This window comes from Sorex araneus, chromosome 10 (assembly GCF_027595985.1).
Source record: "Sorex araneus isolate mSorAra2 chromosome 10, mSorAra2.pri, whole genome shotgun sequence".
Taxonomy (NCBI): domain Eukaryota; kingdom Metazoa; phylum Chordata; class Mammalia; order Eulipotyphla; family Soricidae; genus Sorex; species Sorex araneus.
Window position 1 is genome coordinate 56,739,413 of NC_073311.1, and position 23,956 is coordinate 56,763,368.

General features: G+C 42.2%; 1 protein-coding gene across 1 annotated transcript; it reads left to right on the plus strand.

Annotated features, from left to right (window-relative positions):
- The first annotated feature begins 287 nt into the window (after window positions 1-287).
- Window positions 288-23,473, plus strand: MGST1 (microsomal glutathione S-transferase 1). Its single transcript, XM_055118221.1, has 4 exons — window positions 288-447; window positions 6,850-6,990; window positions 11,275-11,369; window positions 21,209-23,473. Exons 2-4 carry the CDS (start codon window positions 6,865-6,867, stop codon window positions 21,453-21,455), a joined length of 468 nt encoding a protein of 155 aa, XP_054974196.1. The 5' UTR covers window positions 288-447; window positions 6,850-6,864; the 3' UTR covers window positions 21,456-23,473.
- Window positions 23,474-23,956: the final 483 nt, after the last annotated feature.

A 23,956-nucleotide genomic window follows, 5' to 3' on the forward strand; every position in this document is an offset into this window, starting at 1 on the left:
CTTGAGCCTGGGGGCCCAAACCCACCTTTTAAAGAGGCTCTGTGGGCAAGCAGAGTGGAGAAATAACACTTTCTTTTATCCCCCCTAGAGATTTAAGAGTCCTGTAAAACTTGGACTGCTCTCAAAACTCAGCGTGAAGATGCTAAGTCCTTAGCGGCTACCTGGACGCCAATCTCCTCCCCTTTTCCCGCTGCCCACTCCGAACCGGGTAGGGGACACTGAGCTTGCGGCTAGTGTCCCTTCCCCCCACGTCCCGGCGGGTCCCGCAGGGACAGCCCGGGGCGGCCGGCGGGGCAGGGGCGGGGCCTGGCGCGCCCGGGGAGGAAATTGACAGGAAATTCACCGGCAGGGGCGCGGCGCCCGCTGGCACCCGGCTGAGCCGAGCGCGTCCCTGCAGTGAGCGCACGACCCGCCCGCTGAGACCCGCTCGCCCGGACGCCGACGGCGGTGAGTGCTGGGGCCGGGGTGCAGGGGCCGGGTCCTGCGGAGCCCGGGCGACGGCGCGGGGCGGCGGGAGAGCCCCCCTCCCCCACGCCCCTGCCCGCGTGCGCCGCCTTCGCTCCAAGTACCTGTTAGCGTCGGCTCGGGACTCGCGTCCCGGTCCCTCGGGGGGGAAGCGCGTCCCACTGCGCTTCCCCCCCCCCCCCCCCCCGAGGTCAAAAGTCTGTTTTTCGCGGCTCCGGGAGGAGTTGCGAGCCCAGAAGCATTCCCTGGGAAAGAGGCCTTTGAGCGTCTAAGGGGGGGGGGGGGGGGGGGGAAGAGAGGAAAGCGCCGCGGGAGCTTTGACACAACTTCGGGTCTCCCCGGGCTCGGGTTTCAGGAAGGAGTTGCCGCTGCACCCCTGCAGACCTGGGACTGGCTCCTCATGCATGGTTTAGGGAGGCAGTAGAGACGCCAGCCAGTTGAAAGTAAGAAAGAGGAGGAGGATGTAACAACGACAACAACTTTAATAACAGTGACAACAACTAGTTGCAGGACAGCATGGTTTCGATTCTGTGCTGTTAGTCTGGCTGGAGAGCCAAGGGGTAACTTCCTTTTGGAGGGGAAGCTGTGTGCAAGGAGAAGGGAGAAAGAAGCACCTGGGGTTTAAGACCTCAGCTGAGTGGTCGACCGGCAGTTCCTTCACTTCCGACTCCTGAGTTGGTGCAGAATCCTTGGATAGGGTCTGGCCCTATTTTGTTTTTCTCCTCCCCTGCCCCATCCCCCAGTGTTAGAAGCCAGTCTAGTCTGGTCTAGCGTTCTCTGTGTCCCCGCTCTGAGTTTACGCGCACTCAACGTCTCTGCGACTGTAGGGGTTCCCGGTCCTCAGCGTCTCCCAATCTCCCAATGAAGAGGGCTGTGTGTGTGTATTGATCATAGCTGGTCAGTTTTTGTTTAAATGACAGATGGATTCAGATATGAACATTGCTCTCTGGCTGACAAGGATGGAATTTCAAAGGGTTCACTTTCAAGCAGCAGTTATGGGTGGGCTGGGGGGGGCACACTCTCCCTACAGTGCTCAGGACTTACTCCTGGCTCTGTGCTTAGGGATCACTCCTGGTGGGGCTCCAGGGACTGTACAGGGTGCAGGGACTCCAACCCTGGCGTGTGCAAAGCCAGTGCTCTAACCTCTGTGCTCTTTCTCAAGGAAAGCAGATTTACAAAACGCTGAGGTTAGAAAGCAGCTCAGCACAGCCCCCTGAGAACAGCGTCTGCCCTTCACCCCCCAGAACCACCAGAATTTTCCTCCCAGCTCCTGGTCCTGAAGCCCCTTTGTCTGAGACTGCAAATTTTCAGACATTAGGACCCATTGAGAAAGTTCTAGAATCGTTCAACTGTGAGAAACTTGTTTTCTCTCTTGCCTGGCCTTTCAACAGGTTCCAGAAAGAAGAAAATTGCCGAGTCATGGCCTGAGTGATGTATGCCCAGATTTTTTGTTTTTCGCAATGTTGACAGAGATTAGCAACCATAAAAGACAGAGAGGAACTTTGCTCCCTCGGGCCAGGAGCTTGTAAAGAGCAGAGGACTGTCCCCAATCTCCGAATGAGACTCAGAGATGATAGAGAATGTAGGGACGTGGCCGGGAGGGGGCTGGGAATTCGCCAGCAGAATAGCTTTGTACAGCCAAAGCCTATGACCTAGTCATCTTAGCTTTAAAGCTGGCTAACCCCCAAGCTGAAGTTTGTGATTCTGATCTGAATTTAAGTCAAATTATTCTCTCTGTCTCCCCTGACTTCAGTTCCCTTTCTTGTTCGAGATCAATGTTATGTGCTCTGGTGAGGTCTCGGAGTAGGATCAGGTGAGAATGCTCTTCGAAAACTCACAGTGTACCCTGAGTCCCAGGGCCTGGGTTTACTGATCTTTAGGGAACCTGGGTCCCTGAGGAGTCCCTGCCCTTCTGAGCAGGATTACAGTTTCTTCTTTCAGTGCTCACAAGAGTCAAGAGTCCCCTGAGACACAGGGCGGTGTAGCCTCTCCATCGGATAAGTAATCACAGAGTGAAATTGCAGCTCTCAGTGGTGGGCCAGGGACCCTCTGATTCCAGAGTCTGCTTGCACTCTCCAAGGAGCAGGTGCAGCATGTAGGAAGCTTGTCACATCGGGTGTGGGGGACGCGTTCATTTAGGACAGGGAAGGGACCATTATGACAATGATAGATGTATATGATCACTTTGGGCAAGAACTGAGTGCTGAAAGGAGGTAAGGGGATATATATGACATACACGTGATGACCTTTCAGTAGGTGTACTGCAACCCAGAGAGAGAGAGACAGAGAGGGAGAGAGAGAGAGAGAAGAGAGTGAGGAGGGAGAGAGAGAGAGAGAGAGAGAGAGAGAGAGAGAGAGAGAGAGAGAGAGAGAGAGAGAGAGAGAGAGAGAGAGAGAGAAAGAGAGTGAGGAGGGAGAGAGAGAGAAAAAATGGGGACTTGGTGGTGGGAAATGTACGCAGGTGAAGGAACAGGTGTCGGAACATTGTATAACTGAAACCCAATCATAATCAACTTTGTAACTGAGTATCTCATGGTGACTCACTAAGAATAAATGAATTAAAATCAAAACAAAACCAAAAAACCAAGAAAGCAAAGAAGAAGAAAAATAGGGGACAGAGTTCTGGTGTCTGTCGAGTGAGGTGGGGGTTTTCTCGATCGTGCCCACCAGTGAGGGACAGGAAAAGCCCCCCCCCACCCCCTGCAATGGCCTAATGCCGCTCACTCAAGTCCTGCTTGATCTCCCCAAATTCCTAGCCCCGGTCCTACTGCTCCTTGTCAGGGGCAGTTTCTAGACAATTCCCATCCCTCTTTCTGTGACAGTTTCCCCTCTTTCTGTGACTGCCACCTGCTCTCCGTGTCTTGCCCTCCTGAAGACAGGCCTCCAGGGTGTGACTTTGGCCACAGTGCTCAGCCGTGATGCAGGCTCCAGGCCATGGACTGAGAAGCCAGCTTTGGGAAATGAAGTCAAGGCCAGGAACCCTCAGTGCCCGCGTGACTCGGCTGCCCTGGCTGTGGTCTGCAGGCCTCCCCCGAGATTGGAGAGAGCCGGGCCTGGAAGGCAGGCACCCACCCGGGACGCAGAGTCGGGGGATCACAGAGTCTGTGCTGGCCATTCTCCTGTGCCTCAACGCAAAGGGGTTCCGCCACATTCCTGAAGATTGAGCAACTCTCTTTGTATGAGGGACACTTCTGTTTATGTTGAAACCAGCTCCTATTTTCCTACCCTGCTCCCTCAACCCTTGACATCTTGACATCTTTTTGTTTTCTGTGTGTGTGTGTGTGTGTGTGTGTGTGTGTGTGTGTGTGTGTGTGTGTGTTCTGGAAGTTTTTTGCTGTTATTCTTGGCTTTCTCCATTTTCACTGAGAGGGAACCATTCTCAGATATTGAAAACATTCTATTTCATTGTTAAATAAAGTATTCTAGGGCAGACCATGGGTGACCTACAGAAACTCTTACTTTGGGGATTATTACACCTACTACTTGATAAACTTCTTGCCCTGACTATGACCTCCACTTCAGATGTCTTTCTAGTTGCATAAAAGCTAGAGGCCCCTGATGAAGAGGGTTACTTCTCTCAAGTCTGAAGGCTGATGCAGTTAAACCATGCTCTTCACCAACCCCCACCCTCCGTCTCCCACAGACCAAGAATAGATACAAAACCTGCTCTTCAGAATCTCGCCCTGAGAAGTTAAGATTCTGTATACTTTCAGAATAACAGACTTGTGGATGAGTTATGTTTGTTTCGTTTCTTAAACCAGACCTATGAAAGGGATATCCTTTATCTGCCTTTTAAAATAGGAGTCACTTAGGAATGTTGGTTTCTTTCACTGCAAAACAAGGACACTTGTTTCTGCCTCACTGCATGCTTGGAGGAGGAGAGACGAGAAGGAGGAGCGCCCGGCACGGCAGCGCCAGAGTGGGCATTCCACCCGGGTTGCTGAGTGAGAATCAGGCAGCGTGCAGCCCGCTGAAAGGGACACGCAGTGAGCTCCGTGCACGCCTTGTGAGGCCAGAGCCTTGAACTTCTGTGGTCTGCGTCCTACCTCTGATTCTTAGTCTGATCATCTGTGAGATGAACATAGGTCTCAGAAGGCTAATGTTAGCGTTACAAAGATGGTGTGGGACATGCATGCATTAGCATGGGGCTGAGTTGTGCACATTGTCAACTCAAATAGTTAAATATGAATGGTGTGATTTATGCTACACTTATCAGTAGCACGTAAGCAGTTAGTAGGATGAGTAATGGAGTAGACATAGATCAGTAGATAACTGATAGATGGATGACCGATGAAAATTTTCTAGATGTCAGTCAAATAAAGTTGCATCCACAGATATGTTTAAAACTTAGGACAGAGGTTCCTTATCTATTTGGCCTACTGCCCTCTTTTCAGAAAAATATCACTTGATGTTCCCGTGGAAATATCCATCCTTTAAAGGAACAAATGCAAAGTTCTACCAATTGCATTGGAGGCTTCTACAGCCCCCTGAATAATTCCAGAAGTTTGGGAAGAAATTCTATTGGCTTAAGGAAATACTGATCCAGAAGAAGCTAAGCATATTAAATAGCAATGAAAATTGAGTCTCAGAAAAGATTGGTGTTTGTACAGAAGGGAAAAGCAGATAGCCTTACTAGAATAAGAGAAAAATCTTTTTTTTTTAAATGCAGGGCGTTTGAATTTTTATTTTCCCCTAAACTCCTGCCAACTTTGAAAGTTTTTGCTTATACTTCCTACTCCATACCTCATTCCATGCAGTAGGAGCAGAATTAGCAGAATTAGGGAATTAGCAGAATTAAGTAAAACAAACGTTGCTTCTTTCTGCTGTCGAAGCACATTTCCTTCTGCCCATGTGTTGGTATTAATGCTGCCCACAGTCACGGCAGGAACGAAGATCATGGGGAGGACAAACTAAAATTTCACGAGAGATTTTTCACAGGCCAGGTGCTATGCATAGCAAATTCTCTGTTGCATGAGTTCAATTCTGAGTGAGGCTTTGTAAGTTATGGGCTATTGCTATTCCCATCTTATCAGTGAAAACATTGGCGTTCAAAGAGGCTAATACTCTTAACCAAGGTTAGAAGTCAAATGATGCACGTGGCGTTAAAATCTTGAAGGCTGAAGTTTTGGCTATTACTGAAATAAGAAGCTCCAAACTGAAGTGGGCTTATATTAGAATGCGGGTATTCAAGTCGTGGCTCTAACTACTTACCTCTAACCAGATTAGTCCTAGCTCTTTCCAGCGTTACAGATCCTAACTCAATGCCAACTTATGATTTTAGTTTGTCTTACAATGTTTAATCTGTTGAGTTTTGTTTGTGATACTGCCTACATTTTTATTTTTACCATTTATTGTGTAATGTCTTAAAGCTAAATAGTATGTAATTAGAACTTACATTAACATTAAAAATAACTCTATGATGATTTCCTCTGCAAATTAGTCAAGATACTGAATTTTTGTTTTAAATTTTTTAAATTCCAGGGGCTTGAGCAATAGCAGCGGGTTGGGCATTTGCCTTGCATGCAGCCGACTCAGGTTCGATTCCCAGCATCCCATATGGTCCCCTGAGCACCGCCAGGGTTGATTCCTGAGTGCAGAGCCAGGAGTAACCTCTGTGCATTGTAGGTTGTGACTCAAAAAGAAAGAAAAAATTTTAATTTCCAGGCACCACGATTTACAAAGTTGTTCATGACAGGGTTTCAATTTATACAGTGTTCCCGAATCACATGGTTCACAGAGTGCTCCCCAACCCATCCTGCTTCCCTTTGTCCTTCCCCCACCCCTCCACCCCCAAGACTGTAGCCCAGTTCTTAGGTCCTGCTTCCTTTGGACATGTGTTAGTTCCTTACTAGGTTCCTTTATATCCCACATGAGAGATCTTGGATATTGTGTATTGTGTTCTATATCGGCCCCTCTCCTTTTTTCTTTTGCTTTTTGAGTCACACCCGGCGATGCACAGGGGTTACTCCTGGCTCATGCACTCAGGAATTATGCTTGGCGGTGCTCAGGGAACCATATGGGATGCTAGGAATCAAACCTGTGCAAGGCAAACGCCCTACCCACTGTGCTGTCACTCCAGCCCCCTCTCCTTCTTCTTAACCTCATTCAGCATAATACTTACTCTCCAGATCCAGCCATGTAGCAGCAAATTGCATGATTTTATCTTTCCTTAGTGCTGGGTCATATTCCATTGCAGATAGATAGATAGATAGATAGATAGATAGATAGATAGATAGATAGATAGATAGATCATGGTTTCTTTAGTAAGTCATCTGTTCACAAGATATTTTAAAGAGCAGTATGCTAAAGGCTGCAGATTAACACATAAAGTGATCGTCAGTAATGTCTGCTTTCCTATCTTGTCACACCTTTCTAAAATTTTAGACCCAAACTGAAAAAATGGTTGACGTCAGCCAGTTAATGGAAAATGAAGTATTCATGGCCTTTGCCTCCTATACGACAATTGTTCTCTCAAAAATGATGTTTATGAGCACTGCAACTGCATTCTATAGAATCACAAGAAAGGTAAGACATTTTAATTCTTTCAAGTCTCTTCTTAAAGAGTTGAAATTCTGGACTAGCAGTAACATAAGGACTTTGGTGGAGGGTGTTGGATGCTCTGGTGGGGGTGGCAGGTGGGTAGACTAATTTGGTATATCAGCACCATCAACATAAATAGCTTTGTAACTGTTACTTAATCTACAATAAAGATTATTAAGAGAAATTCTGGAAAGCAGTGTTCTTTACCTGTTTTGGTCAAGTTCGGTGGCATATTATATAATGCTGTCCCTGAAGCGTGCAATCATTTGGTGTAGACAGATCTGATATGTACCAAACAGTTGCTTTTCCCCAGAAACTACTAACTAAACTAGCACTGTAGCACTGTTGTCCCGTTGTTCATCGATTTGCTCGAGCCTGCACCAGTAACGTCTCCATTGTAAGACTCGTTACTGTTTTTGTCATATTGAATACGCCATGGGTAGCTTGCCAGGCTCTCTGAGAGGGTCGGAGGAATCGAACCTGGGTCGGCCGCTTGCAAGACAAGCACCCTACCCGCTGTGCTATCACTCCAGCCCCAACTAAACTAAACTAAGCAAGATTTAAATTGTTTATGGTCACTGTGTGCCCCTTTTTGCCATGCTATTTATTTCGCATATGAGATTGCTGGCAACTCTGTTTCTAGAAAACTCTCTGTGATATTGCAGTTCGTTTTGCCAACCAGAGTTTAGAAAATAGTCATTTTTCCAGATAGTCAAATAGTTTTTCAGTTCTACTATAGATGGTGGACAAATTGGTATCAGTCTCATGACTGAGACAAAGCATCTGAATTTTCTGTCATTCTTTAGGGAATAGCCTTTCTAACCAGTACTGTAAAGATGATTCAGAAACTCTATAAAGTCCTGGATCAAGTGGTAGAAAGATTTTTGAACACATCGATAGCATTCAAATAGGGTTTACACAGTAAGGAAATAGTGGAAAAGCCAGCTTGTAAATGTTAAACCATTTCCATGGGGGTGGGGGGTGGGGGAGGGGTGATCCCTCTACTTATTCAGCAACTTCCTTAGAAACCACCTCTGCCCCTCTCTCTCTCTCTCTCTCTCTCTCTCTCTCTCTCTCTCTCTCTCTCTCTCTCTCTCTCTCTCTCTCTCTCTCTCCCCTTCTGCCTGTCCTGAGTTCTTCTTATTTTTTTAAATGTTATTGAATCACCGTGAGATAGTAACAAGCTTTCATGTTTGAGTTATAATCACACAATGATCAAACCCCCATCTCTCCACCAGTGCACATTCCCCACCACCAATATCCCGGGTATAACCCCCCCTTTCCCACCCTCCCCCTGCCTCCATGGCAGACAATATTCCCCATACTCTCTCTCTCTACTTTTGGGCATTATGGCTTGCAACACAGATACTGAGAAGCCATCATGTTTGGTCCATTATCTACTTTCAGCACACATCTCCCGTCCTGACCGATTCCTCCAGACATCGTTTTCTTAGTGATCCCTTCTCTATTCCATATGCCTTCTCCCCTCCGCTCATGAGGCAGGCTTCCAGCTATGGGGCAATCCCCCTGGCCCTTGTATCTACTGTCCTTGGGTGTCAGCCTCATGTCCTGTTACTTTATACTCCACAAATGAGTGCAGCCCTTCTATGTCTGTCCCTCTCTTTCGGACTCATTTCCCCTCACATATCCTGAGTTCTTATCCTGCGTTCTCATCCTTCAGGGACTCGCTTGTGACTAGAATCCATAGCCCTCTACTTGTTTCCTGTTTCCTCATCACTGTCTTGAGGTGTAAGCCCTCACCGGGATGTTTGCCCTTTCACACAAACACATCCTCCCCTGTCTGGGTCCCAGCTGGGACAAGGTGTGAGAAAAGCAGGCGACCATGTGTGCCCACCTTCTTCCCATCTCCACTGGCTTCAAGAAACAACATGGCGCTCATGATAGAGTGACAGACCCTGTGCTTGAAGAAAGGATGGGAATTCCAACTAGCATTACGGCAGGGCCCGGTGCTTTCTCTCTTTCAGATCACAGGCTCATTTTACTTTGCTAGCGTTATTGTGTGAAGTGAGCACTGGTGTGTCCACTGAAGTGATGAGGAATTGGAGGTCAGAGAGGTTACTGAGTTTCTATAGCTTTTCACATCCGTAAGGGGGGAGACTGCAACTCAAATTCACTTTGGTTTCCAACCCAAGTTTCCTGCACTTTCCATTGTAATGATTTATTTACTTACACACACAAAAATATTTATTGAATATATCCTGTGTGCCAGACGTTTATTTTAGGAGCACACCAGACAGATCTGACCTCAAGAACTGATGCTGAATCTCACCCTGCCTGTCTGTCTGTTCTTCTCAACAACTTTATCAGGAGTAAAGCTCCCAACATAGGAAGGAAAATAGTCAGTGGTGGAAAATGCCTGCTTCACAGCAAAGTCATAAGCTCCATCCTTGGTGCTACCCATATGTACCAAGTGAAGTGCTTGCAGCTTTGTTGTCTGGCATCTCCCTGCACCACAACAGAGTATGTGATAACTGAAACACACCAGGTGTATTCCCGCACTGCAGCTCAAACCATGCAGTGATCCCTAGCGAGCACTACACTGAAGATGCATCAGGCCCGAAGCCAGGGGCGTGACCTCCACTGAGAACTGTGTGAGCACTGTAGAGATCCCCAGTGAGCACTGCAACCAGAATATACTCCAGCTCCGTAACTCATGTGTGTGATCTCTGGCGAGTACTGTGTGTGGCAAAAGGTCTGAGCCACTGCCTCACCCCCTATCACTAGGACAGCAGCTCTCCCCAAGGAAGAGCAAAAGAAAACTGTGACATCTTGAGCTTAAATCAAGGCAACATTATTGCAGGAAGCACTAGATGAGCTTGTCCGACTGTGGCCTTGGTAACTCAGATTCCGAAATCTCTGCTAGTCAACCGGAAGTTGGTTCATTCGGTTAAAGAGGGCTGCAGTCACCCAGAACCTGGAATATATTTCCTGCCCTCACTCTTTAAGCTTCTTCCTACTCTCTCATACCCTTGGCAGAAAATAAATTCACAGCTCTTGGGTTAGCTAATCAAGTGCAAAGGTTAACAAGCCCACCCCTAGCCATTTCGGAGCTGTGTGAGCACCACTAGGAAAACTGTAGGTCCCCTCATCAGAGTCTGCCATGGCTTAGAACGATGCCCTCTTGGCCATTTTGCCTCTTTTGTTATTGTTCAAAAGGACTATATTTAGGGCTGGAGCAATAGCATAATGGGTAGAGCGTTTGCCTTGCACGCGGCCGACCCGGGTTCGAATCCCAGCATCCCATATGGTCCCCTGAGCATCGCCAGGAGTAATTCCTGAGTGCAAAGCCAGGAGTAACCCCTGTGCATCGCTGGGTGTGACCCAAAAAGCAAAAAAAAAAAAAGGACTATATTTATGCATGTGTTTTTTACTTTATTTAAGAATTTAAGGTCATTATTTAATTCTTACTTCCTTTGTTCCTCCTAAAATTGTTGCATTGTGACACACCATTCTGAAGACTTCCCCCCCTTCAGATTGAGTTGCACAATTTCTTTTCCTGCTCTCTCTCCCCTCCTCTCTGTCTGTCTCTGTCTCTGTCTCTATCTCTGTCTCTCTCTCTTTCTGTGTCTCTCTCTCCCCCTTTCATATTTCTTAAATAAAACTTTTACTTCAAACAGAGGATTGCACTGTTAGTGGAAACTTAGGTTTAAACTATCGGTGCTGTCTCCTCCTGTGTTTGATCTATTGTTCCAAGTTTTCTTTCATAAAGACCCAACCTGAATATCGATACTTCTTATGCTAACTTGTGGATAATGTATTTTATTTTATTTTATTTTATTTTATTTTATTTTATTTTTTGCTCTTTGGGTCACACCACCCAGTGATACTCAGGGGTTACTCCTGGCTCTACACTCAGGAATTACTCCTGGCAGTGCTTGGAGGACCATATGGGATGCCAGGGATTAAACTCCAGTTGGTCATGTACAAGGCAAACGTCCCATCCACTGTAATATCGCTCCAACCCACATGTAAATAATTTATTAAAGAGAATATCCCTCCATATTATTTGGTGTTTGACATAGGTTTGTGGGATTTCAAAAGAATATTTGGGATCAAAGAGATAGTACAGTGAGTAGGGCGCTTGCCTTGCAGGCAGCGAACTCGGGTTCAATCCTGGCACTACGTATGGTCCCCTGAGCACCACCAGGAGTGATCTCCGAGTGCAGAGTTGGGAGTAAGCCCTGAGCACTGCTGGGTGTGGCCCCAAACACAAACGAAAATAATAAGATAAAATTGTATTTGGTGTAGGTTTTTGTCAACCCAGAGGACTGCTCAGGCTTTGGCAAAGGAGAAAATGCCAAGAAATACCTTCGGACTGATGACAGGGTGGAACGCGTCCGAAGGTAAGCCCGCTATATCTTGGACTTATTTGTTTGATTAGAGACTTTTGTTCAGGGTGTTAGGTGAGCCCGTTGGGGTCTTGAAGAAGGAGGTAGTCAGCACGTGAAGGTCATAGTTACAGAAATGCTAGCTAGAATCTAAGTCTCCACTGAGATGAGCTGCTAATTTTGCTGTTTTCTGTACATTTTGTTCAGCTAATGACCTGTTTCTGTGTAAGGATATCTAAAACGGAATGGCATGTCGGAGGTCAAAGGAGGATGGTGAATTCCTGTAGTTCATCTTTCTCCAGAAAGACTTTTAGCTTGTATAAAGGTTGAAAAATGAGGTGGTTTTGCTTAAGAAATAAAAATTGAAAATATTTCTTTATAGATATATTGGATATGCTGATAATTCAATGAACAATTAAAAGGCATAAATCAGGATGCCATCTGCACAGCTTCCTAACTATGCATTTTTACTTAGGTTTATAGTTTTTAAATTTTTAATGGAGATAATGTTGGTTTTGAACATGCACATGTTTTAGGCATATAGGTTCATACTTCTTCAAATGTATGTTACTGCATTGCGCCATCACCAGAACTACCAATATATATGCCCCCCACCCACAGTCTTGTGGACCCCTTCTCTCCTCTCCTTCCCTCTCACTGGCCCCTCCGGTAGCCACAGTTCTCCTCCAGAATCTAGGATTTGTTTCAGTTAATGTTCCCATAGTAACAGCAGGTCTCACAATGGAGACGTTACTGCTGCCCGCTTGAGCAAATTGATGAACAACAGGACGACAGTGCTACAGTGCAACGTTCCGTATTTCTTTATTTTCCTCCTTTATATCCTGTGTGTGAGCAATGTTATTCAATATTTTTTCTTTTTCTTTCTGTCTTATTTTGCTTAACACCACCCCTCCAGTTCCTTCTATGTCATCACAAAAGGCAATAGTTCCTCTTATTGTTGAATAATATCCTAGTGCATATGTACACCACAGCTGCTTTATTCTTTTCTTTGAATGTAATCCCACTTATTTTTGCTTTCATTGTATTTGTTTTTCAGCATAATTTTAAAAAAAAATTCCAATGATTCTGCCCTCTAATTTTCTTTCCTAAGGGTTTTATGGTCTTGCACCTAAATCATTAATTCATTTGGAGTTGCGTTTTGGGGGTGGAGTAGTAGATAGGGTACAGTCCAGTATCATTCTTTTATTATTATTATTATATTATTATTATTATTGGTCACACCCAGCGATGCTCAGGGGTTATTGCTGGCTCTGCACTCAGGAATTACTCCTGGCAGTGCTCGGGAGACCATATGGGATGCTGGGAATCGAACCCGGGTCGGCTGCGTTCAAGACAAACACCCTACCCAATGTGCTATATCGCTCTAGCCCCTCCAGTATCATTTTTTGCCTGTAGAAATCCAGTTTTCCCAAAACAATTTACTGAAGGAGCTTTACTTTCCTATTTCATATACTTGATTTCTTTGTCATCATTAATTGACTGAAAGTTTGCTCTTGGGCGTTGTGTTGTGTTGCATTGATCCATATGTTTGCTTTGATGCTGATAATATGCTCCTTTGATTACTATAGCTTAGAATAGTGTGTATGGCGACTGCAACTTTGTTCTTTGTCAAAATTCCTTTGAATATTCAAAGATTTTATTGTTTCAACAACCTTTAAAATGATTGTTTTTATTTCTATAAAAATATGGGATTTTTGAAAGGAATTACACTCAATCTGTGGATTGCTTTGTTAGCATACATATTTTAAGAATATATTTGTTATTCCAATTCAGGAGGGTGTCTTTCCATTTGTTTGTGTCTTCTTTAATTTCCTTCACCGGCGTCTTATACTTTTCAGTATAAGGATCTTTCATTTTTCAATCTGGTTAACTTTATTCTGAAATATTTCATTCTTTTGGATGCAATTATAAATAAAATAATTTATTATTTTCTCTTTCTGATAATTTGTTGTTAATACTTAAAAGCTCATTTTGGTTTCTGTACTTTGATTTGTTTGTTTGTATTTAAAAGTATAATTGAGGGGGATGGAGAGACGGTACAGCAGATGGGATGTTTGCTTTGCACAAGCAAAGGCCAACCTAGGTACCACCGAGCACCACATAGGGTTCCCCGAGCACCGCCAGGAGTGATCCCTGAGCACAGGAATATTAAGCTCTGAGCACCACCAGTATGGATCAAAATCCAAAATAAATAATTTAAAATCAACAAAAACACAACTGAAAGGCTGGAGAGATGGTACAGGAGTACATGATTTCCATGAAGTCTGATGTGGCTAGATCCTTGGAACTACTTGGTCCCCCAGAGCAGAGCTGAGTGCAGTTATGGTCAGTGGTCCCTCTCAGCACTTATTATCACCCCAGGGTAAACCCTGGTTTCGCCAGACCCAAGCATTACCACATTCTCACACCTCCCATACTTACACACAAGATAAGCAAAAAGAGAACTGATTTGTATTTATTTCTAAGTTGATTTATTCATTTTTGGTTTCAACATTTTTGTGGCATCTTTAGTGTTTTATAATATGTCACCTGCGCCGACTCACATTTTTTTATTTGAATGACTGTTTCTTTTTTCTTGATGAATTTCTCTGACTAGGACTTCTAATAATTGGGTTGAACATAAGTGAGGGCACTGGGCATTTTTGTATTATTTCTGTATTAGAGAAAATTTTTTTTCTTTTTTCACCGCTGAATGTAATGTTAACAGTTGTTTCACTTGTCATATATGGGCCTTTGTTATTGTGATACTTTGTTTTTCTGCTACTATTAATCTTGATTATGTTGAAGGATATTCTCTGTTTATCTAGTTTTTTGAGAATTTTCACCAGGAAGGGGCTTTACATGTTGTCAGGTGTTTGTTCTGTGAATCATCAAATTATCATGTGATTTTTATTCTTTTTTTTTCTTTTTTTTTTTGGTTTTTGGGTCACACCTGGCGATGCACAGGGGTTACTCCTGGCTCTGCACTCAGGAATTACTCCTGGCGGTGCTCAGGGTACCATATGGGATGCTGGGATTTGAACCCGGGTCGGCCGCATGCAAGGCAAACACGCCCTACCCGCTATGCTATCACTCCAGCCCCGTGATTTTTATTCTTTTTAAAAATAATAACACATTGATTTGCAGCCATTGAACCAACCTTGCACTCCTTGAATAAGTATAATTTGATAATTATATGTGATCCTTTTAGTTATTTTATTAAGCTATTGTTAGATTTGATTTGCTAATAATTAATAAAGTATTTTGGTATCTGTATCGGTTAGGCTGTTGTTGCTTGTAATAAGTATACCTATACAGGATATTAGCCTATAATTTTCTTTTCCTGCGTCCTTTCTTATTTTGGTGTCAGAATACTGCTGACCTTGAAAATGAGTTTGAAACTGCTTCTCCTCTTTGTGTTGTTTTTGGAAGGGTTTAGGAAGGATTGATTTCACTTCTTCATTTAAATGCTCAGTCAAATTAACCAGTGAAATATCTTTTGTCTTGGATATTATTTGGGGTGGGGTGGGGATTTATGAATTCATTCTCTCTACTGGCAATTTATCCATTCAGACTTTCCATGTCTTCATGATTAGGACTTGGAAAGTTGACTGTTTCTAGGGACTTATTCTATTTCTTCTGGCATCTCCTATTTATTGCTTTGCAATTGTTCACCATAATTTTTTAGGCACCATCTCTAAGGGCTCCTTCATTTTCTCTACTATTAGTTAGAATAGCTCCACTCTTTACTCTGTTTATTTGAGTTCTCTCTTTTTTTCTTGGCAAGACAGCCAAAGATTTCTCTGTTTTTCTTTTTAAAAACCAGCTCTTGGTTTCATCCATCCTTTCTATTGTCTTTAAGGTCTCCATTTCACTTAGTTTCACTTTGTTATTTCTTCCCTTTTGCTAACTTGAAAGTTAGTTTGATTTTCTCTTTTTTGCTGTTTCCTGTGGTGTTAAATTAGGCTTCTGTTTTCCTAATGCAGGCATTTATCACTATAAAGTTCCCTCTTAGAACTCTTTTACTACATGCTGTAAGTTTTTTGTGTTTTTATCTTCATTCATCTTCATATATATTTTATTTCTCTTGATTTATTCTTCGACCTATTATTTACTAATCTGTTTAATTTTCAGTTTAATTTTCATATATTTATGAATTTTCTAGTTTCCTTTTTGAAATGGATTTATTGCTTCATGCTGCTGTGGTTGGAATAGAGGCTCAAGATTATTTCCAATTTCACGGTGATTCAATAAAATTTGAAAAATTTTAAAAATAAGATTATTTCAAATTTCTTTAATTTACTATGATTTTTTTATTTTAATCTGTGATTTATCCCAGGGAATATTGTGTATGTGTTGAGAAGAATTTATTTTCTCTTGACTTTGAGAGGAATATTCTATAGATATATGTTAGCCATCTGGAGTAATGTATAGTTGATATTAAATATTAAGTGTGTCCCTGTTGAAGATTCATCCATTGTTTAAATTAGGGAATTAGAGTTCCAACTGTTACTGTATTGATATTCTTCATCACACCTGTCAATATTTTGTTTAATTACTTATGTTCTCCCATGATGGAGTATATACATATTACTAGTGCTATATTTTCTTGAAGAATTGGCCCCCTTTGTTACCATGTAATGATCTTCTTTATCTGTTGTAGCCTTACCTTTCAGTTGGTTTTGCCTGGTAGAACTACAGTTCACTTTTCAACAATGTGGGATTAGGGTCATATCTCCCCCATTGCAGTTAAAAATCCATATATACATTTTGATTCTCTAAAAGTGTAACAATTAATAGTCTAATGTTGATTGGAAGCCTTACTGTGGGTTGACACTAATTTTCCACATTCATTGTATTATATATTATGTTCTCACAATAAGGTAAGTAGAAAAAAGAAAATGTTATTAATAAAACCACAGAGAAAGAAAAGTATATTTTGACTGCATCTATTAAGACCATATATTAACAGATTTTCATATTGAGAATCCATTGTCATTATTAGTAACTGTTTCCTGACATGTCATCAAAATTACAAACCATCTTCAAATTTAATGTCTAATGTTTATCCAAGTGCTGGAATGGCAGTAGGTACATTTCTGAGGGGAATAGAAATTTCCATTCCAACAACACACAGAAGTCAAGGACAGTTGATCTCAGAATCGTCCAGTGGCCTCTCTCCTGGGAAGGCAGCACCCCTCCTTCCCTCCTTCCCCCCCACCGCCAACACACACACACATACATACATACATGCACCCAACCCCTGCAAAAGTAAAGGTGTTTAGTTAGTTGCCAATGTTACTGTTTGGAGACTTGGTATAGGTCAGTTGGGGAGGACTTATTTTTCAGAGAAAATATTTTCAAGAATCTTCACTCTTCTCTATTCACCTAGATTTCTCTCTCCCCACTGCTTCAGCATATAAATTGTCAGGCTGTAATTATTAGCATATTCCAGAGACTGAGTTCAATTAGCATATTCCAGAGATGAAGTGGAAAGCATGCTTTCAGGTATGCAATATTCAGAAAATTAATACATACACATGGAGCAATTAATTAAAAGCAGAGTAAAATGTGTTGAAATGTCAAGATAAGTGACTTTAAGTTGAGTTTTGAGCAGACAGAAATTAGTTGATGGTTGGGGAGCATTTACATAAGCACCTATTTACTCCTATCTCATCTTGTTCTCAAAAGAATTCAAGACCAGCATACACTCAACCAACAAGATAATGTTATAAGGCAATCAGGGCAAACAGAGAAATAGAGAGAACCATTTAAAAGATGAAAAGGAGTGCTTAGGTTTGGCATTTACATACAGGAACGACATTTGGAATATACAACCTTTCAAGCTAAGAAAGACCAGGCACTGAAAATACTCAGTGGAGTTGAGGTAATGCTTCCTCCTTGGACATGCTGTCAACAGGCAGAACTGGGTGAGGAGCCTGGAAAGCCAAACTTCTCTTCTGACCTCAGTATGTGGACAGACGTTACATGCTTGAATGAAGGATTACTGTGTGTCCTTCCACTTCTTCTTATAGGAGTGCTAGAAAAAGCCTAAGAACTGAAATTAGGCCCCAGAGTTTATAATACTTCCCCAGAGAGTAAGCAAGCAGGGTACTAGTGGTAATTAGAGAGGAAATAAAAGCCTTCTCAGAAGGTGTTAAGTTATATGTGAGGTCCAAGTTCCAAGGATATTTAGGAATATCTCATAAAGAAGGAACTGGAGCGTTCATAGCAATTGGGTGTTGCTTGCTGGAGGAATATCTACAATATGGAAGTACCTTCAGCTGCTGAGAGTCAAGAACTCCGGCTGAGATGAGGGAGTCATCTGGTAAATCTGGTAAGGAGCTCCTTTTAGAGCTGACCAGCCCTTGACAATCCTGAAAGGCATGAAGCAGCAGTGATCCAAGTTCATCTCTGCTGCCATTCTGCATGTTCCCACGGGGAGAGAGGTGTGACTCTAGCACAGGAGCGTCGACGAGGTTGGTGAGGAGATCAGCCTTAGGTAGAAAAAGCAAGTTGTGCCCTGGAGAAAGTGGGAACATGGGATCTTGCAGGCAGGAGGGTCCTGACAGAAAGGGATGCCTCATAAACATATCTACCTGCTCACAGTTTGGTAGCCGTTTAGCAGTGGCCTTCAGATAAAGGATGCTGTCGCTCTAGGATGAACTCTGTCACTGCAGTAGAGAGAGTGACAGTTTAAAGATGATGATGAACCACTGCAACTGCTCCCTGGGAAGCTGGAGAAGGGTCTGCCCAGGGCTGGGCCGAACCACATGAAAATGCACCACTTTAGCCTGGAGTACGAAGAGCTGTTGAAGGCTCCCCAGGTCCTTAATGGGACAAGGAAGAGTGTGTGAGTGCTGCAGGGAGAGAATTGGAAAGGGAAAGACAGCAGAAGGCCAGTGACACACAGAAGGAAGGGTATTGAGGTCACAGTGGGACTATTTTCCTCTCAGTGACCCTGACTTTCCCTTTACAGTGTTTTGTAGTGAATTCACTTCATATAGATGTTCTGGGGGACATTATTTTCCACGGGGCCTGTCTTCCTTTTATAGTTTCTTACCTAAGTCTGCACTGGAACGATAGCACAGTGGATAGAGCATTTGCCTTGCATGCAGCTGACCCGGGTTCGATTGCTCCTTCCCTCTTGGAGAGTCCGGCAAGCTACTGAGAGTATCCCGCCTGCTCGGCAGAGCCTGGCAAGCTACCCATGGCGTATTGGATATGCCAAAAACAGTAACAATAAGTCTCCCAATGGAGACGTTACTGGTGCCCGCTTGAGCAAATCAATGAACAACGGGGTGACAGTGCTACAGTGCTATCTAGGTCTAAGAGGCCTCTCCATGGACCCTGTTCTATGGGGGAAGACCAATATCCTAAGACTGAAAGTGTGGTATAGCTGTGGTCCAGCAGATTTCAGAAGAGCAGAAAAAACTCTCTTGTTGTAACTGGCGATATGATACCTTCTTTGGCAGTAGCAAGAATGACGGTTCTTTCTTGTCCATCCGAGTCTCAGAATGCTGTTGCTGTGAAGGAGAGGGGACAGGCATACTCATACCTTTCTGCCTTTGGTTTTATTTAAAAGCAGACAGCTTTTTACTAGGCCTTTCAACTCAGGACTAACCTAACTTACTGCCACCTTCTTCAGACCAGGAGACTGTTATTTTTAGACTACTTTAAAAATATTCTAAGCATGACAAGAGAAAGGAAAGGGAAGATAACTGATCATTGAATGGCCATATACAATAATTATATTTTTGCCAAAAGAGAAGACTCACACAACCTATTTTTTATTTTGAAATATGTATCGGTAGTTGAAGGATGCCTCAAGATACCAGTTTTTACTCTAGATTTTAGAGCAGGAATTTGATTTTGAAAACTTATAGTGAAACTATCTTTTAAACTTAAGTCTTTTCAAGTCAGCAAATACATGCATGATCTAGAAAGGAAAATGAGGTGATTCTAGGTAATGTATGTAATTCTAGCCAGAGACGCCCAGAGGTCATGAATTAGAGGAAACTGCGTTTATTGTTTGCATTTAGCTATGGTGTAAAGAGAAACTTTAGGAAACACATCTTCCTCTTTATTATCTGTTCTTGGTGTAAATTTATACTTTATACCCTCACTCTCAACTAACGTATTTTATAGTTGCGGATATATTTGTAGCACTTTTACTCATATTTGAAAAGTCAGTTATATATTCTTTTATTTGACTATTGAAAACATGAGATTCCTGATACTCAGTTGGAAAATTAATTTTTGGCAACCTAGTGATGTGAGTAATTGCACAAGGCTTGTCTCAGTAACCGTTACTCAGATAGCAATAGTGTAGGAGAGGCTTAAAAAAAGATCATAACCAAAAGGATATTTCTTCAGAAAGAATGTTTTCTTGAGAAGAAGAATCTTGAGTCAATCAGACATGAGCCTTAGAGTAAAAAGTATTTTGTACCTGCAAAAAGTGGACTTATGTGTAAAAATAAAAAGAAAAAGTGCGGGAGAGGAAAGGGACGCCTCACCGCACCGAGCCAGGCACAGGGCCTAGGGCAGCAGCCGTCTCTCCCGCCACCCGAGTTCGGTAGCCTCCGGCCGCTTCCTCCACCCCGGGGAGGTTGATGGCGAAGATGTGGCAGGCGAAGGAAGGAACGGAGCCAAGATGGTTGGTCTCACTTGCAGTTTATTCCAATCTTCCCTCTATACACTCTCCTCTGGAACTCTCCCCCTGCCCCCTCATACAGCTACCTTAAATCTCCCCGTCCCCCAGCAGCCTGGGGCTTATCCAAAGGTGTGGTTACAATCCATAGGGGGTATAGTTCTATCCCTTAGGGGAATGCCTTCACTAGGACAGAATCTCTCTTTCAGCAGGAGGACCCACCCAAGGGCAGAGTCCCATGAATGTGTTTCTCTTCTCCTCAGCCAGCAAACATATAAGAATTCATAATATTAATCATTTTGTATGGACACAATAAGAGATGCATTAAAGCTTATAGAATTGCTCTCCTGGGGCCATCTCAATCTCAGACTACAGTGCTCAGGCCAGATCAATCTTTCCTATCCCTGGCAGGGTCCCAGTCTCATAATTACTATTGGATCATGACAGCATTTGTCTATGATCAAGCTCTTAACTTATAGTTAAGAATTAGGCACTTTGGCCAGGCCCATCTCGATGCCAGGGTAGCACATAACTCACCGCTTGCCCTGGATCCTTCCCGTCCCACATCGGGGACCCTACTTTGGGGTGCTAGGAACTGAGGGCAACTGAGGCTAAAGTGGAGAAAGCAGATGCCCAGGAGGGAATATCGAGGCCAATTAAGTCTTAAGTTATAAAAACATAATATTGTCTTCTTGTGTCTATACAAAAAAGACATAGCTTTAAAGTAAATTATTCAAAAGGCATAAAGAGGAGAGAAAGGCAATGTTATAATATTCAGTGTCCTAGGAAGTTCTGACCTTACCAATTAACAGAGTTTGATTAAGGGAAGAGCAGATAAACTGGTAGAAATGGTTACAGATAAACAAAGGAATGGGAGTGACACGGGAGCACTTTGATGGGTGTGACTGATAAACCTAAGCTCCTAGTGGCAAGGGGGAAAGGACAAACCAATGATATCCAACAGACTTATATACATTTTTATGTTCTTCAAAGTATAACATGCCTTGTCTATTATTTTCCTAGATAAACTAAATATTTAAAAATAAAACTGAAATAAGGAGAGTATCTAAATAACAAAAAGAGGAAGAGAGCAAGGCCCTTTGAGAAAAATGAAATAAAATTTATATTTGGTTTTAGGTGAAAGGGGACCAAACACGAATGTATTTCTACTGGTTTCAAAGCTTTTGGTTTTCTTTTTCCACAGAGCTCACCTGAATGACATTGAAAACATCGTGCCATTTCTGGGCATTGGCCTCCTGTATTCTCTGAGTGGCCCGGATCTCTCGACAGCCCTCCTGCACTTCAGACTCTTCGTTGGAGCCCGCATTTATCACACCATCGCATATTTACTGCCCCTCCCCCAGCCAAATCGAGCTTTGGCCTTTTTTGTTGGATATGGAGTTACCATTTCCATGGCCTACAGATTGCTGAAGAACAAATTGTACTTGTAAAGAAAATCAGCAACATTGCCTGAGTTGTAAACAACTCATCAACTGATTTTCTAAGAATTCCCTATTTCTAATGACACATATTTTCTTAGACTGGAAAACAAGAATTGGGGGAAAAAATCTATTTTGCATATTCAAAGTCTTAAACAGATGTCTTTGTTCTTATCTGATATTTGACTAAAAATTTAACTTGATCTTTAAGTCTTTAAATATTTGGTGGTAAATTTCCATAACTTGTAACATTTATTCAGTGCTTCATGTTTTGAATCTAAAACAAGGGGATCACATGTACGTCAAACCTGTATTTTGATATTTCTGAGATGGGCATGTGAAATAAAGAATCTATAGAATAATTTATCTGGCTTTATGTTATTAACTTTATTTCCTCAAGTTTCAAATTTATGGAAGAGGAGAAAAGTAGCTCAGTCAACCTCTGTACGGCTAGTCATACTTGTCACCCAGTGTCCTGTTCCCCCATTCCATCTTGAAAGTAAGTTGCATATACCATACTCCTTCTCTCCTAAGTACTTCAATATTTGTCTCCCATGAGCAATACCATTTCTGAATAGACCCAATTTTTTCACACCCCAAATTCACCATGCTACTTAATATAGACAATTCATACTTAAATTAGATCAATTCTCTCAATAATGTCCTTTGTACCTATTTTGATTTGATCCAGGCATTAGATAAAGACTACATACTGCATTTTTCATTTGTTAGGATTTTAGTTTTTTTTTTTTTTTCATGTAGTGGAAGAGTTCTTTTACCTTATTGTGGCCTTCTATGTCATTGAGGTTTTTTGAAGAGTGTAGGCACAAGGTTTGACATCATGACTGTTAATCAACTTTTGTTTTTTATATACTTTTCTTACTCTTACGCTTAAATTAAATATTTTGATGTCATATCCTTCCTATTATACATTAATAGGTAAAGCCCGATAGTTAGCAACACTCTTGATAATAAATTTGATTCATTCAGCAAGATGGTATCAACCAGATCTTCTGTTATGAAAGTATCATTTTATCTCTGTAACCATTTGCAGGCTAATAACTGATGCTGCATCTCTCATTCTCTAGATTTACCCAGTGGTCTTACAACCTAGAGATGTTCAGTTCTGTACTGATATTCAAACATAAATAAATACAGAAACTCACAATACTTATAGAAGTATACAAACCTATAAACACACCTGTCAAACCTATACATTCACATAATTTAGATAATTTTTTCTCTTTAAAGGAATTACAAATGAGGTGCTTTTTTTTAACAATTTGCTAATGTTAATCATGTTTTGCTTCTAAATCATGAGTTCATCTTGAAAATGAATAAACTAGTTAATAAGAGCCCTTTTGTTTGCATAATCAAAAAATGCTATTATTTTTGCTGGGGAAAAGGGGACGAGCTTTTAAAAATTTTGATGCTTTTGCTCAAATTTAAATCAATTGTTAATTTTCCTTTGTATCACTTGATTAATCTCAGTTCTAAATAAATTTCTCTTAGTGCTTTTAGCAGGTTTGGTTGTTAAAATTTGCACACAAAAGAGAAATCTTTGTGTAATATTTTTAGTTCCATAATGGAACAACTCTTAAATCTTTGCGAGTCTCTGCTTATTTTCCCAATGTTAAAATCAGTTTGTATCATGATCTTAGCTTCAGAAAATTTTGTGATAGAAACTTTCAAGTTTGAAGGCAGCATGAACCAGAAAAGTTCAACATTCAAGGATTGTTCTGCTCTCTCTCATTTCTATTTAATTTTTTTTTGTATTTTATAACGTAGTTCACAATATTTGATTACATTTAATATCTGAACACCAATACCACTACCAATATACCTTCTCATATTTGGGATGTTCCCATCCTGAACCACATTCCCTGCCCCAAAGCAGAACCGAAATAATTTATTTTGTATTGTTTGTTCTGAAAAACCACTGAAAATGCTCCAAAAAAAGTTTTCTTAGAAGAAGGAGTGTGAAGATTGTTGTATTTCACGCAGGTGCCATTAAACCCTTCTATAAGCGATCACTGTGTGAAGTCTGATATGTCCAGGAAGAGGTTCCCTCGCGGGTGAGGCTCACTGAGCTCGTGGAGAGCAGCCGTGAGTGTGGCAGCGGTTGAGTTCTGGAGGTTTTTGGCTGCCGGGGCTGGGCCCTTAGGGGCAGGGAGAGATCTCGCCCATCCCCCTCTGGGATGCCCCAAGTGAAACAGTCTGGCACGGGGTCTGGTGGCATGTGTTGGTATGCGTTATGGTATGTGTCGTGTTATGCTACCTCCCAGGAGAGAAGGATGCACTCATTTCTATTTCAAAATAGAAACAGAATGTTTTTTACACACCTTTTTACTCTGTTAGATAGCTGTACCTTTTTGAAACTTTGGCAACATTCTAAGAATCCAAATGATCTATATGAAGTATATTAATAAGTAAAAAGCATTCGCTGTCAACATATCATTTGATTTTTTTTTTTTTTTTTTTTTTTTTTTTGCTTTTTGGGTCACACCCAGCGA

What these genes read in the sequence shown, in the direction of transcription:
- MGST1 (XM_055118221.1), top strand. Translation starts at nt 6,865, where the DNA reads ATGGTTGACGTCAGCCAGTTAATGGAAAATGAAGTATTCATGGCCTTT. An exon ending in TCTATAGAATCACAAGAAAG is followed by an intron (nt 6,991 to 11,274) that starts GTAAGACATTTT and finishes TATTTGGTGTAG; the next exon opens with GTTTTTGTCAACCCAGAGGA. An exon ending in AGGGTGGAACGCGTCCGAAG is followed by an intron (nt 11,370 to 21,208) that starts GTAAGCCCGCTA and finishes CTTTTTCCACAG; the next exon opens with AGCTCACCTGAATGACATTG.